This window comes from Myotis lucifugus, unplaced genomic scaffold (assembly GCF_000147115.1).
Source record: "Myotis lucifugus unplaced genomic scaffold, Myoluc2.0 scaffold_150, whole genome shotgun sequence".
In the NCBI taxonomy this organism is placed as follows: Eukaryota; Metazoa; Chordata; class Mammalia; order Chiroptera; family Vespertilionidae; genus Myotis; species Myotis lucifugus.
In genome coordinates, this window is record NW_005871198.1 from 953,150 (window position 1) to 969,646 (window position 16,497).

The 16,497-nt window shown below is 37.1% G+C and overlaps 1 protein-coding gene across 3 annotated transcripts in view; it reads right to left on the reverse strand.

The window, feature by feature from the left end:
• Window positions 1-16,497, reverse strand: part of LAMA2 (laminin subunit alpha 2) — a 452,538-nt gene that overhangs the window by 267,887 nt on the left and 168,154 nt on the right. For all 3 annotated transcript variants that reach the window (XM_023759137.1, XM_014461101.2, XM_014461100.2), the window contains exons 5-7: window positions 6,295-6,474; window positions 3,444-3,533; window positions 1,331-1,448 (exon numbers count right to left, since the gene is read on the reverse strand). In XM_023759137.1, coding sequence (XP_023614905.1) covers window positions 1,331-1,448; window positions 3,444-3,533; window positions 6,295-6,474 — 388 coding nt within the window. The remainder of the gene's footprint in view (window positions 1-1,330; window positions 1,449-3,443; window positions 3,534-6,294; window positions 6,475-16,497) is intronic.

Here is a 16,497-nt window from a genome sequence, read left to right on the forward strand (position 1 = left end):
AAGAGACAAAACTGAAACGGCCCTTTAGTACAGGCTTAGCAATATAATAAATATTCTTTGCTCTTTAGAGATATATCATGCCTTAAATAAACTAGACTGATGAAGGTCTAAATTGAATTCAAATGAATTAAAAGGTGATTATTCTTCTTATAGAAGGATTTGTCATGTCATGAAAAGGTTTTTCTAAATATTAAGGTGACTGGAACACAATGCAACTTGGAAAAGAACATTTTCATATAAGTTTTTAGGGATGTATACATTGCCCAAAGCTTGATTTATGTAAGGTTTTATGGTTAAGACCCCTATCTTTAAGTTAGGTTTTAAAAAATCCATTTATTTTTTCTATTTGGAAATACAACTTCTCATTTGTCCCATAAAGGAAGATAAAACTGTTTTATAATTGCACTATTTTAAAAAAATGTGTCTAGTAGCAAGTAGAAAACTCCTTTCACCTTGCTTTGCCCATCCCTGTTGCTAACAAGTTTGACCTAACCTTTTTGTTTCCTTGTCTAAACAAATACACACAAGTGGAGAGTAGTAAAGGGTTTCTAGATGGAACGTCAGGAATGACCAGTCCTTATGACATGCACTGCAGCTGCTAACCAGCCCGAACCAGGCCCCGATTGGCATCCCCCAACTGCCTGCGGCCCCTCCCCCTGACCGGCCCTACCCCCAATTGGCCCCCCCACCCTGATCAGGGATGGGGCCGGCCAGCCAACTGCCCATGGCCCTTCCCCTCTGACAGCCAGCCCTCCCTACCCCCCCCCATAGGCCTCGATCACCAGCCAGCCTGAGGGACCCCACCCATGCACGAATTTGTGCACCGGCCTCTAGTGTAATTATGACTGTGTGAAAGGATATCAGAGACATCAGGGAGAATCACAGATCAAAAAGCAAAAAACGTGAGTGCAGAAAAATGAAGGGACTCCAGACATGCATGGAGAGCATATACAGAATCTTAAACTGAAAAAAAAAGTATTTTAAGGTTGGGAATATTTTGTGATTAAAGTTTGCTATGATTCAATGGTTTAAAGATCTACCATGGCTAATGACAATAGACATATACTATGCTTTTATCTATTTATCATAATCCTCACATAGTGATAAATCCATCGGTGTTTGGTAAATATTTACCAATAAAACAAAACAACAAAAAACACCACAAAAAGCTGAGTAACCGAAATAGCAGGGTAAAAGAGATTACCAGTTATTGCCTTGGATAAAACATGGAAACTGGAAACAGTGCTTCCCTAAAATCGCCACATGCTTATATGACCTATGTCCCAGACAAGGAAGAGTTACACATGCTGTTGGCTTCTCGGGAACATACCTTCACATTCGCTTTTAGTCAGAAAAGTCCCGGCCCGCCAGGGCTTCTGATGGAATCCTGGACAGCACTGGTCACAGCTGTCACCACACGTATTGTGCTCACATTCACAGCGGGATTTCTAGTCAAAAAGGGGGGAAACATGCTTTCAGCTGCTTTTGGAACCATAAATGAAAGGTTTTTCCTGCAAGGTAGAATGAAGAGAGAACTTCCAGACTATGGACCAAAATATAACGTCCTGTCAGTCTTGGAAGGAAGAGGTGCTCATCTTGGAAGCAGGTATTTGATGGGCACCAGATTCCGGAGGTCCAGGCTAGTTCTGGGATCACGGGGCTTCAGCTTAGAAGAGAGAGAAGAGAGTAGAGGTCCAATTGGGAACAATCTTGGGCCTAAGACTAAGATCCCTTCTTCTTTGAATTTAAGGCTTCCCTCAGAGTATTGTTAACATTTGGGAGTGTGGACACAGGGAGAGAGTTGCTCCCTAGGCACTGAAAGGCATAATTATAATAGAAATCAAATGTCCCAGCATGTCCCACGTGTGCGCACGCGCGCACACACACACACACACACACACACACACACACACAGTCCTGTCTGTGTGCTCTGAGTACAGTCTCTTTTTTTAAAAAAGTATTGAATTGCCCTAGCCGGTTTGGATCAGTGAATAGAACGTCAGTCTGAGGATTGAAGGGTCCTGGGTTCAATTCTGGCCAAGGGCACGTGCCCAGGTTGCAGGCTCGATCCTCAGTAGGAGACATGTAGGAGGCAGCCAATCAATGATTCTCATCATTGATGTTTCTAACTCTCTCTCCCTCTTGCTTCCTCTTTGAAATCAATAAAAATATATTTTAAAAATTATTGAATTTATTGGGGTGACTAACTTCAGGTGTACAATTCTACAATCATCTGTATGTTATATTGTGTGTTTACAACCCCAAGTCAAGTCTCCTTCCATCACCATTTATCTCTTCCTTTACCGTCTTCTACCTACCCGCCGCCCCCTTTCCTCTGGTAATCACCATACTGTTGTCTGTGTCTATGAGGTTGTTTTCTTTGCTTAATCCCTTCACCTTTTTCACTCAGCATTCCAACCCCTATCTCCTATGACAGCTGTCAGTCTGTTCTCTGTATCTATGAGTATATTTCTATTTTGTTTGTTAGTTTATTGAGTACAGTCTTCATTCATGGCATGGAACTGACCCTCCAAGGCTGCCTTGTGGGCTCCCAAAGCTTGGGAAACACTGCTCATTGTGACATCGAATAGACACACACCCTTCTAAAAGCAGCACCTCTAACATGCCCAGATAAATGTACCAGGGCATTTGAACCTCCCCTCGGAAGTAACATTATGATGCATTAGTCAGAAAAATGGCTTTTAGAGAAATGCCATTTGTATTACAATTTTAGTAGGAGAAAAAAAAATCTATGCATAGGTAGCTATGTTCACCAATCTTACTATTCAATATATTTCTTCCATATACTATACAACAAATGATTTTGTATTTCGCCAGTTTGGTTATGACTGAGAAGAAAGATGCTCATTCATCTTCCTTTTAGTTTATATTCACTTAATATATTGTCATTAATGAAAAATTTGACCCAAAAGCATGGCAGCATTTTCTGGCCTAGCAATTTCAATTCTCTCCTGAATACTCTCTTCCACGCCCCTCCTTATTGCCCCTGCCCCATCTCAGTCTCCTGTTCCATGCCATTTATATTCACTTCCATGGACATTTTTCATTTGTTTGCATTAACTTTTTTGATGAAAATTTTTGAAAGAAATGGTCCGGTTGATTGATGGCAGGCATTCTCCAAAGCTAAATCATATTGTAGGCTGTCATAGCTAAAGAGGTTTCAAAATAGAAAGACCTGTTTGGAGGCCCCCCCCTTTTTTTTGGAGGGGAGAAAAACTAATCTGGTTTCTGATACAGTGATGGCTGCTTTCAAAGTCTATCCTCCTAACCACCAGCTCTATTTCCCTCTGGCACAGCTTCCTGTTACACTGTCTAAGCCGAGACCTGACACCCGCTCACAGGGTCCCTCTCAGCAAAGCCTCTTGCGAAACATTCACAGTTCAGAGCTTCGTTTTGCCTAAGCATCCTATAAATATACATACATTTGTCACTGGATCAAGTGGACAAGCCCTGGCATGACCGAAGCAGATGCACATCCCTCCAACCGAAATATCCTTGACCGAGTAGTAATACTGCAAAAAGCAATCAGAGAGAAATCCTGTAAAGAAGACTGCAAGGTGAAAGTAACAGAAGGGAACCTGCAATTAAAAACTTTCCTTTCTACTTTTATCCTTAGTTTGAAGCACACGGTGTTTCTCTGGGACAACTGAGGGCTAACAATAGCCCAGAGAAAGAACGCCTCTAATTTATGTTGGGTGGGCATTTTAGAAATCTTTCCCACAGGCAGTACAAAGTCCATGCTGAAGCATCTGTTGTTGAGGGCAAGTTGTTATAATTCTTCATTAAAATTGTTTTAGTTTCTTGCAAGAAAACCTCTTTTATTGTCATTAGAGAAACCTCAGTATCCATGAACCATATGTAGACTGTTTTATTTGATGAATTTGAAAAGAATCAGCAAATTTAGGGGAATGTACTCATAACAATACGTTTCTTAAACAGAAGGAAGTGAAATGGGACTAGCTGCAGGAAGGACCTAACATAATGTGAAGGGTAAACTAGATGGGCAGACCACTCGCCTCTGTTCATTATGATGTTAACAAGCCCATGCAATTATTTCCCTGTCTAAAGTTAAGATAGGGCTATGTTCCTAAATCTACCCAGCTTTTCAAAGACTATGTATAATTATAGAACTGAATTATGTTTTAAATTTTAATTAATATGTATGAAACATTTTATAATCGAGAGTACTTCACATTATCATATGCAATCCAAATAACCATCGCATTGGCGATGCTTCTATTATTCTAATCATTCACATTAAAAAAAAAAAGATTTAGAGAAAATAAGTAGGTAAACAAAAATCTGAATTCCCTGACGACAAAGTTCCCTTTCCATCTACTTTTTTTGTTTGTTTTTGTTGTTTATACATAGTGTCTTTTATAATTTTTGTTGCATCACCTCACTTGATATACCCGAACTTCGAATTTATGAAACTTGTTAGGAAATTTAGGTAAAAAGTCTGCTTTTCACTAACCTCATCACATAATAATATAGATACAAATAGGGATATTTGCTTGTAAAGCTGATTCAGTAGTTTTTGTAGATGCTTTTAAATTGGGAAATCTGTTTTAAATGTAAATATATAATGTTTCATTTTTGAGTCATTGAAAGGAGCTAAAATTCAATATCCCTTTTTATATATTTAAATTTACATGTAGTGTTTACTTAACTTTACTTTAAAAAAACATATAAATGTTGAATTTCACTCCTCTATTTTAAAGGCTCATGTCCAATGAATTCTAAATAATAGATGGGCACCCCAATCTCTACTTTGCCTTCTCAAAAGATGATAAAAGAAACACATTTATTCCCATTGATTTTTCCCCCTCTGATAGATATACTGTCAAGAAAGATTAAATTTCCCTTCAAAATTATTTAGTCTTTCTCAGTACATATTTTTAAGTCATGCTGAAATTAAAATTAAAAGGGATATTATAAAACAAGAATCTAACATCACCATAAAATAATCATTACTTCTGAATAAGATAATTTACAATAGGCTGATGTATAATCCATGGTAAAATTATTTTAGGTTTAAAAAATACCTAAACCTAACACAAGAAACATGTGTTGTATGAGAATAACAAAACCTTAAAAGTTATTTTATGATGGAGAGATTTGGGAAGGGTAAATTAAGTAATGAGAAGAGAAAATTTATGAAGGGTATTCATGAACCAATATTCAATATTCAGCCTAATGGTTAAGCAATTGTTGGCAATAGTCTGACCTTAGGAAGATCATTTTAGAACTAAGAGTTTGTCCCACAATTTTAGTTTCTTCTACAATGCTCCATTTACCTTTGCTTCTGGTCACACAGTAGATATTCTCTTAGCATGGATTTATAGCTGAATTGCCCCTCTCGGTAATAATGTCTTGGTTATGTATCAGCGTGTAGGGGAGGTGACATAATCCAGTGCATGTGGCAGGGGATAGATAGGAGGAAGCACAGTTACAGCTCCTAGCAACCTCCACTGATCATATATGTCATAGTCACATAAATTCCAGTTTAACACTGGAAAACAGCAATTTTATTAGCTCCTGTTGTCAAAGATCTTTTGAAAGAATGCTATAAGCATTTTTTTCTGATATCCTATCAGGAAGGAAAATAAAACAATATATAAAATCAGTTTTTCCCTACAGTAGTGATTTTTAAAACTATGGCTTTTGATTTATTAATAAAGCATAAAACTAAATTATTTAATTGGACAAAATGGTGCACAGACCAGCAGCATTGACATTACTGGGAACTTGATAGAAATGCAGTTTCTCAACTCAGCCCTAGACCCCCTAAATTTTCACAATATCAACAGTTGCTTCTGTGCATGTTAAGGTTTATGATTTATTGCAGTGTGTGTATGTGTGTGTGTGTGTGTATGTGTGTATTAGTCATGTTATAAAATGTATTTCTTAGTGTTGATTGCAGCCAAAAATGTTTCCATTTCTTACAGTAACTCCCCAAAGCCAATTATAATAGTGCTGATCACCCAAAGTGACAAAACTTAGTTCTCAAAAATCAGAATATGAACTGGCATTATGATCTTCATTTTGCAAAAGAGGGGATCAAAGTTTAAAAATGTTAAAAACTTTGATAAATGTTACACATCTAACAAGTAGCTGAGCTTAGATTTGAACAAAAGGCCTACCAAATTTTAAAGTCTTTGATAACCACTGCTACAAATCATGGAAAGATATATTTTAAAATTATTTAACAGAAGATTAAAAAGAAGGTTGCAATATCATTCACAGCCTACAATATGGTCCATCATAACTTACCCTTCGTGTGACAATGGGGTCAATTTCCCTTGGGTCTTTGTGAGCAAACATCATCAAATCGGCATTCAAGGTGCGGATCCTCTGAAACCGCAGGCGAATATAGCGGGCAGAGGTGAATTCTAGCAGTTCAGGAGAAGGGTCATCCGCACTTGGTCTCCCGTTGATCAAAGAGATGTGAATCTACACAATGTGGAAAAAAAATTAACAATTAAGCTCACCAAATACTGAATATCTGGTTTTGTTTTGTTTTTCTTTTGGAAAATCAAGATAAGCTCTCTACTCCTAATTAATTAGGCAGATGCAGCTTCATGTTTACTGAAATAAAGTAATTGGGGGATTTTATGGACCTTTTAATACATGTATATGCAATATATTTGTTTATATTTTAGGTGTTCTCTATATATTGCAATTACCCATAATCCTCTATTCCGAGGCATTGCATCTACTTGGCTTTCTTAGGGGTTCCGTAAATTTTTAAATCACTAATCTTTATCTGAAAATTATTGTGTCCTGAAATTATTTAAGAATCTGGTACACAGTGGAAAACCAAAAAAACTTGGTTTTTAAAAAAAAGCTACAAAATAGACAAAAACAGAAACTCATCAAGTACTTAAAATCATTCTAAAGTTGAAAGTATCTATTTAGAGCCTTAGCATATAGAGAGCAAAGAAATGACACACTGCAAGGAAAACTAGACAAATCTACAATCATAGTAAGAGATTTCAATCAGTTGTTCATTTGTTGTTGATTTTTTTAGTAACTAGATCAATAAAATCAGATGTATAACCCAGTCTATGACAATACATGAAAACCTGATTGGAATGGTAGATTTGTTAGGAAAATAATTTAGCACAATTGACACTTAAAAAAAAATCTAATAAAATCAAAATAGAGAAATTGCAAAGAAACTATCCTTCAAAGATGCATGAATCCCACATGCTCTCACAAGCATTTCACAAGAGCAGAACATTTTAATGAGAAATAAACCAGTTTGGTAAGATAAAAAGAACTCCTATTACAGATAAAGGAATTCTTTGCCCTCATACCTAAAGAACTCCTATAAACCAACAAGAAAAAGACCAACAACGTAACACAAAAAGCAGAGAAAAGATACAAGGGAACAATTCAAGGAAATTAAAAATGGCTGTTAAACTTTTGATAAGATAGTGAACCTCACCCATTATTTAAAACCACAATAATAAACTTTTTCCATTTTTTCAGATGGTCAAAACCCCAAAATATTGATAATACTCTCTGATGGCAAGACTGAAGAGGTATAAGCATTTTCATACTCTTACAGGCGTGAGTGCAAAATGACATAAAACCATATGAAAGTGAGTTTATCAATAATTATCAAAATAACAAATGCAGCTCAGCCATCGAAGCTCAGTGGTTGAGTGTAGACCTATGAACCAGGAGGTCATCGTTCGATTCCCGTTCAGGACATATGCCAGGGTTGCCAGCTCTATCCCCAGTGTGGGGCCTGCAGGAGGCAGCCAATCAATGATTCTCTCTGATCACTGATGTTCTCTCTCTCTCTCTCTCTCTCTCTCTCTCTCTCCCCCTTCCTCTCTGAAATCAATAAAAATATATTTTTAAAAAAATTACAAATGCATACAATTTTTAATCTAATATCCATCAATGTGCAACTGGTTAAATAAATAATATATCTACCTCCTGAATTATTGCACCATAAAAAAGAATGAGGCAACTCAATATACTAATAGGAAAAAGTACTTTCACTTTTTGTACTTTGTAAATGCATTATTACCTATGCAATAAATTACATCAAATCAAACTTTTTAAATAAAATTAATTGAGTGGTAGGTTTTGGACTGAATCACCCCCTCACCCCTACCCCACCCCCAAGCATGTGCATGCATGCACAGGAGGCTAAAGAGACAGAAATGCAAGAAGAAAGGAGTCTTGTGCTGGGCCGGAAGCTGTCCAGAAACATGGCAGTCCATGCATGTACTGGGAAATTGTGACTTGAGGTCATCACTGGAATTTTCACCCACTTTTGCAAGATCATATATCATGTGTGTTATTACATTTTTTGACAGGAGAGGCAATGGTATGTGTTTCCATTCTGAACATCCTGCATTTAGATTAATCTCCGAGAACATTTACAAACTGACTGCCAATAAACTACTGAGTCACTAGAGACATAAATATAGCAGACTCTGAGATGAGAAACTAATTCTGATGTCACAAAGCATAAGCTCAAAATGCCTCATGATAAAAATATGAAATGTCCCAGCTAATTGAGTCTACCTTGGCTACATAGTAAAGAATAAATTCATTTACTACATTTGAAGATGATAGAATTCAAGATCTGCTAAATATACTGAATCTGAAAATACTGGATACTTTCTCTCTAACGTAAAAAAAAATCTAAAAGAGTAAAGTGGATCTTGTATATTCCACATTTCTGGCATCCAGTGGGTAAACCAGAAATGTGTTTAAGTAGTCTCTATTACTTAAGAAGGTATCAATTAAATGTTAAAAGGATGAATAAAAAGATACATGAAGCAATTAAATTAGTTCCCCTTAGAGATTAATTTTGGCATCCGAAAAATCACCAGTGCCCTTGAATTCATGCTTAATTTCTGTCTCATCAAGCTCTCCCTTGAGTGCTCCTAAAAATGCTGTTTGAAAGAAAGGAGGAAATCACTGCATGTCTAGGATTAAAGTTTCTGAAAATTATTAAGGTTTATTTGGTGTTTATCCTATGGTGAACCATTATTTGTGGTTATACATAAAATCAGTAAGTTCCTCTTTGAAACTCACGGGAAATTTAAAATGAATGGTGTACATGTTCTCATTTAAGTTAATAAACCATATGATAGCCACATAAAGGACTCAGCAAAAGAACACTTCTCACAGCTTTGGTATTTTCATCGAGCTACTCTGCCAAGAGAGCTTGTGAGTGTAGTTAGTCCCAAGCTGTTTTTGGATTATAAAACCAGCCAGCTGTTTGGCCATGTTGTGAGCAGCTTCATTCCATCATTTTTTTTCTTTTCTTTTTTCACTCCCCTTCAAAATAAATCATAATATTGGCTAGGATATTTCCACTGACACAACGCTGTGTAATTCCGAGTCCTCTGGATAGCTTAGCATACTTCCTGGTTTCCTGTGGGGTGACAACTGGAGGGTGTCTAACTTCAAAAAGATGAAAAGTGTCAGTCCTCAAGACCACCACTGCCTTGCTGTGAGGCTGTGGGAAGTCCGTGGCAGTCTAGAATCTTCTGAAATGAGTTCTATTACAGACATGTTGGTGGGTGTATGTTCATGCTGTCAAAGGAATTCATTCCAACTGAAAATATCAGCCTGATTAACAAACAGTCTTGTAGAGTTTGAAATTACACTCTTCTTTGAAATCAGTTTTGCAGAAAAATAAAGAGGAAAAATACCTAATGAGTTTATGACCAAATGACCAAATCAATATTGCACTCTATTCACCCAAATAATTCTGTTTTTATTAGTATAAGCATACTACATAAATCATGTCCCAACTGCAGATGGAGAAACATTTGTGACTCTATAGCGTTTTTACTTCTATAATTAGAATACAATTTAAAAATGGTTTACGCAGCAAATAATCAAATTTCTAGTATGAATAATTGTCCCTTATGATGTTTTTCTAATTATATTAATACAACTGTTTCAGATTTCTAAAACAGCTATACTCCTAATACCCTACACAATGATACAAATTTTTTGAGTGGGTGCATAGATGGGAGAATGTAGGCTGCTTAAAAATCATTAATAAGTATTAGAAATTTTGAACTGAGTAGTGGAAGTAGATGGAGTTGACAATGTATGTGTAGTGTGCTCCCTTAGAGGATTTTAAAATCCCATTTGAATTTTTAATCTCTAAATTTTCTAATTAGAAATGGAGAACGACTTATAAGTAAGTTGTCTCCAGGAGATAAGACAATAAAATCCAGATATGTAGGTGCAGCCAAGTAATAGATAGGTGTATATGTAAATGAGTGATCAAGACTTGTGGAAGAGAACCAAGATGGCGGCATATGGTATAAACCTGTGCGTGCTGCTTCCCACAACACTGAAATTACAACTATAAGACAAAACAGCTATCATTCAGAACCACAGGAAAGCTGGCCGAGTGGAAGTTCTACAACTAGAAGGAAAGAAAGAAGCGCATTGAGACCAGATAGGAGGTGCAGACGCACCAAGAACAGAGATATGAAGGCGTGCGCGAGGCGGCTGCACCTTGGTGCGCGGTTTTTTTCAATCGGAAGGGGATACAAGTTCTCTAACTCAGTGAGCTCGTTTAAGGCGAGATTCTGAGGTCCCAGACTCCTACATGGAGAAACTGGACTGTCTTGCAGCGGTTTGGAAAGGAGCTTTCTCACAGAGCTGCTTGCAGGGATCATTGCTGCTGTAGGGGCGCGGGACTGCAGAGAGCAGAGTCGCAGAGACAGGAGGAGTTGTGGACACGCTGAGGACAGTCGCTCCGTCCTGGTGATTCTCTGAGACCCTGCCCCACTCAATGTACATCCCCTCCCAAGCTGTGCTCAGTGGTGCAAAGGAATCACCTTGGCTTTTACAGCCTAATCTAACTGCAGCTGGGTTAGAGAGCTCCAAACCTTCCAAATTCCAGACAAAGAGAAATCTGCTGATATCGCTGTAGCTCCTGCTGGGTGGACTCACACAGTGGTTGACTTGGAGATCCAGGAGCCAGGGTACCCCTGGTCAGATACCAGATTTTAACTCCTCACATCCATAAGGGACACACTCAAGAGGCAGACTCAGTGAGCACCAAAGCCCCACTGAAGCAAGTCCTGCCCCATAAGGGTGTCTCCAGCACAGCAGTTCTTCTTATAGACACAGTGGGTCCTCGCAGTCAGCCAAAAATGCAAAGACAAAGAAACATGTCACAAATGAAAGAAATGGAGGAAAGCAAACTAATGGAGGACATAGAATTCAGAACCACAGTTATAAGATTATTCAAGAATCTTCTATGAACCTCCGAGGAACAGAGAGACCTTCAAGGATCTAAATAAGAATGACAAAAAAAAAAAATGGAAAAGGACCAGTCAGAAATTAAACATACACTGACTGAAATAAAGAATAATATGCAGAGATCCAACAGCAGACGAGAGGATCCCAAGAATCAAGTCAAAGATTTGAAATATGAAGAAGTAAAAAACATCCAACCGGAAAAGCAAAACGAAAAAAGAATCCAAAAATATGAAGATAGTGTAAGGAGCCTCTGGGACAACTTCAAACATACCAACATCCGAATTATCAGGGTGCCAGAAGAAGAAAGAGAGCAAGATACTGAAAGCCTATTAGAAGAAATCATGACAGAAAACTTCCCCTACCTGATGAAAGAAATAGACTTACAAGTCCAGGAAGTGAAGAAAACCCCAAACGAGAGGAATCCAAAGAGGACCACACCAAGACACATCATAATTAAAATGCCAAGGGCTAAAGACAAAGAGAGAATCTTAAAAGCAGAAAGAGAAAACCAGTTAGTTACCTACAAGGGAGTACCCATACGACTGTCAGCTGATTTCTCAACAGAAACCATGCAGGCCAGAAGGGAGTGGCAAGAAATATTCAAAGTGATGAATAGCAAGAGCCTACAACCAAGATTACTCCACCCAGCAAAGCTATCATGTAGAAATGAAGGTCAGATAAAGAGCTTCACAGACAAGAAAAAGCTAAAGGAGTTCATCACCACCAAACCAGGATTATATGAAATGCTGAAGGATATTCTTTAAGAAGAGGAAGAAGAAAAAGGTAAAGATAAAATCTATGAACAATAAAGTGACAACAAATAAATACCTATCAACAAGTGAACCTAAAAATTAAGTCAGAATAAACTGGTGAATATAATAGAAGCAGGGGCATAGAAAGGGAGTGAACTGACAATTCTTGGGGGGAAGGGAGTGTGGGGAGTACGGGAAGAGATTGGACAAAAATCCTATACCTATGGATGAGGACAGTGGCGGAGGGTAAGGGCATGGAGTGGGGTAGGAACCAGGTGGAGGTGAGCTATGGGGGGAAAAAAGAGGAACATCTGTAATAATCTGAACAATAAAGATTTATTAATTAAAAAAAAAGATTTGTGGGAATCTCTTAAATACAATCATGGTTAATATGATATTATTTCAGAGATGGAGAGTAACTTTGAAAAATGAGCCAAATAACTTTTATTTCACTATGTGTGAAAAGGAAAAAAATCAAATATTTGGAGAAAGGGGGTAAGTTGTATGAATCTTAAGAAAAGGGGACAACACAACAATTTGTCATTGTGTTTCTAGCACAGCACAAAGGCTCTGGAGCTGGCTATATATCACCAACAGGAACCCTCAAATTATGACTATTTAGTCCTCACCATATCTGATCTACTAGCAGCATTTGAAACAACTGAACACTCCATTCACTTCCAGGACTCCACACTGTCCTTGTTTTCTCCAGCTATCTCCTTCACTACTTAACACCCTTTCTCCTCTCTAACTCTAATATTGGAGTGCCATGTTGTTCAGTCTTTGGTCTTCTCTTCTGTTCTATTTATGCTTACTCACTTAGTGATATCATCAACGCTCACAGCTTTAAATACCATCTATACTTACGTCTCCCACATCTATGTCTTCAGGCCCGATCTCTCCTCTGAAGGTCAGAAGGCAGAAACCAACTGCCTTCTCGCCTACATTTATTTGCCTACCTAATAAGTATTTCAAATGTAGATCTCAAATTGAGTTCCTGCTTTTCATCCCAACAGTCTTCCAATTTCACTAAATAATTTCATTCTTTCAGCTACTCAACAACTTTAATTCATCTCAACTGTTTTTGTTTTCTTTATTCCTATGTCCGAAATGTCTGAAAATCTTATTGGCTTTACCTTCAGAATATATCCAGCATCTAAACACTTCTCTAAAACCATCTTAGTCCAAGCTTTCACATCCTCTGCCTGGGTACTACAATAGGATCAGAACAGGTCTTTATGTTACCACACCTAACTCCCTATGGTCTACTAGTAATATAGCAGATTTAAAAAAAAATTAGTAAATGTTTCCATCAATTTAGTCCCAGTATTCCTTAAAATAAAAATCACAAGTTTAATATTAATGATTTAAAATATTGGACACCAAAAAAGCCAACTTTCACTCATGCTGCAAGTTGGTCTATGTTCTTTTACTTCTGCTTGCCAGATGATCTTTAGTAATTTCTGCAAAGAGATTCCTTGTCAATAGATTATATGGAAAAGTTTTAAAAGATGGCCAGCAGCTTTTTGAAAATAGTGTGAACCATAGCAAAAGAGGTCCATTCCAACTCAAGTGTGTGTTACATGCCGTTGGGTTGGCTCTGACTCCTGGTGGCCCTATGAATAAGTGAGGTCCACAATGTAGACCCAGGCCTATGGCTGCTTTTACAGACTCGATTCATCTCATATGTTGTCTTTCTCTTTTCCTGTTGCCTTCAATTTGCCCCAGAATTCTTGTTTTTTCCAAAGAACCCTGCCTTCTCATGAGGTGCCCAAGCAGGACAGCTTCAGTTTTGTAATTTTTGTCTCTAGCAAAATTTCAGGTTAAATTTTCTTTAAGACATACTTGTTCATCTCCTGGTAATCCAGGGTATCCATAGAGCTCCAACATCATATTTCAGAAGAATCTTTTTTTCCCTTCTTCAATGTCCAAATTTTGCATCTGTACATAGGAATTGGGAATACAAGAGCGTGGATGATCTCTAAAGACACATTTTCGCTCTTGGTGATCTTTCCTAGTTCTTTCACTGCTGAGTATCTGTCATCTCTCTATCTCTTGGCTGCAGCATTCATTTAAATTGATGACCAAATCCAGTTAAGCAAAATCTTTAACAATTTTGATATCTTCATTGCCTTTATTAAAGTTGCATATTTCTTCTGCAGTCATGTTTTTTGTTTTTTTGATGTCCAAATGCCGTCCTGCTTTGGCACTTTTCTCTTTCCTCATTTCAAATCTTTGCTACTTTCTTCCAACATGAGCCCCATGCCATAATCACATTCATTATTAGCTACTGCACAAAGTCATCATTTTTTTTTAATGAAAGCAAAAGCTTTTAGTCTCCTCTCATCATTTGGTGCCTCAACAATCAACTTGAAAATTCTCTTGAGGTCAGTATCTATTTCACAGAGTGCTCTAAATATTACTTATAAAATATAACTCCAATCATGTCATTCTCTTCCTCAAAACCTTCCAATGATTTTCTATTTCACTATCAATAAAAGCCAAACATTTTACAATGAACTATGAGATCCTATATTATCTGCAACATACTGTGCCCTATCCCCTAACATTACCAAAGGAGAAAACAACTTTTAAAGCTCTTTCCCTTATTCACACTGCTCCATCCAGAGTGCCATCTTTGTTAGAGCATGCCAGATAATCCTTTACCTCAGAACTTTTGAACTTGGGTTCCCTCGACCAGAATGTTACCCTCCCAGATTTGCAATGCTCACTTTATCATCTATTTCAAACTATTTAGCAAATTCAAATAGCTTTCTACTTTAAAAAGCTATTTCATAGAGTTAATCAGATTTTTTTCTGTAATTATATGAGTAAACCTTTGAGTATGTTATTTCCACAAAATGAAATTAAAGTCAGTAATCCTTCATATCATTTTCCATCCAAGAATTTTGAGTTAAGTTGATTTAAAGAAAATTAGGAAATTAACAGCTTGGATCCATGATTTCCTTATATCCAAGTCTACTATGCATGTTAATATTAGTTAAACATTAGTTAACTTTATTCTCTATTACACCAATGTTCCATTTTGACAGGCTATTTTCAGCTGAGCAGAACACGTAAATGTGTTCTCTCAGTTATAAGACATTTTATTTGAACTTAAGAACTACTCAAATTAATTGTGTTAACCAGACCAAAGTGAACCTTACCCATTGGTTAGCTCCTTCTTTGTGCAAATCATATTCTGTCTATTTCATTGTCCAATCTATAAATTTGATGTACTACTATTTGCATGAGTTCATAAAAAAACAATAAGCTTATTAAAATTATAGAATAAATGTCTTAAACTGTATGGACACACAATAACTACCAATAAGGCTAATTAACAGAGTACCTTGCTTCTAGAAGAAAAAGTTTTTACCAAATGTTATCATCTTTATGGACTGTCATTAGTTTTATTATATGTAACAGAATAGTTATTGAAAAATAACCTTCCTTACCTCATCAGAAAAGTTTCACTGCAATTTTTAAAACTTTTTCAAATCAATGGAATACAGCCTGTTTACTTGCATGTGTCTGCTACTAGACTGTAAGTTCAATGAGAATAGAAACTTTGCTTATTTATATTTTACTGCTCAATAAAGTGAATAGTACATGGTAAATTCTCAATAATTACTTGCTGAATGAATAATCACTATCAGTGTCCACATATTATAGGCTGTGATAGATCTTCTGGCAAATTAACTCTTTTCCCCAATCAATATTCCCAATTTTTATATATCATTCAAAAATTAACTTTGTGTATTTTTAAATATATTTTACCTATATTTCCAATTCCATTGATTGGATGCACACAATAATTTTGGCATGAATTTTACTTACCACTAGAGGCCCAGTGCATGAAATTCATGCATGGGTAGGGTCCCTAGGCCTGGCCGGCAATCAGGGCCAATCAGTTTCCCCACCTCCCCACCTCTCCGCCTCCCCGCCTCCCCGGCTCCTCCCTCCCTCGCTCCCTCAGCACCCCATGCTGGTCACCTGCCATGTTCCATGCTGCCCCCTGGTGGTTAGCGCACATCCTAGTGAGCAATCGAACTCCTGTTCTCCTGGTCGAACTCCCGAGAGGATGATTTGCATATTAGCCTTTTATTATATAGGATAATTAACTAAATCTCACTACAGCTGTAATAATTCAAGTACTTAAAGGGGCATGTTATGGAGATCTTGGTAGCCCCATATTTGGAAGAATAAACAAAAAGTATTTCAGACACTAGTGGAGTCATTTCTGAAGATAAAAATAATGCAATATACTTGTATAAATGGATACATTCTTTCAGGTGCCTCAATATTCCTACCTACCAGAACTGGAAATACATTCTTTTTATGCAGAATGCACTGAATTCATTTAGAAAGTCCTTAATTAATATTGCACTCTCATTAGAAGTGTACAAACCCAACTAAAATAACTTCTCCTCCATGGATAATGATTACTGATATGCTTAGT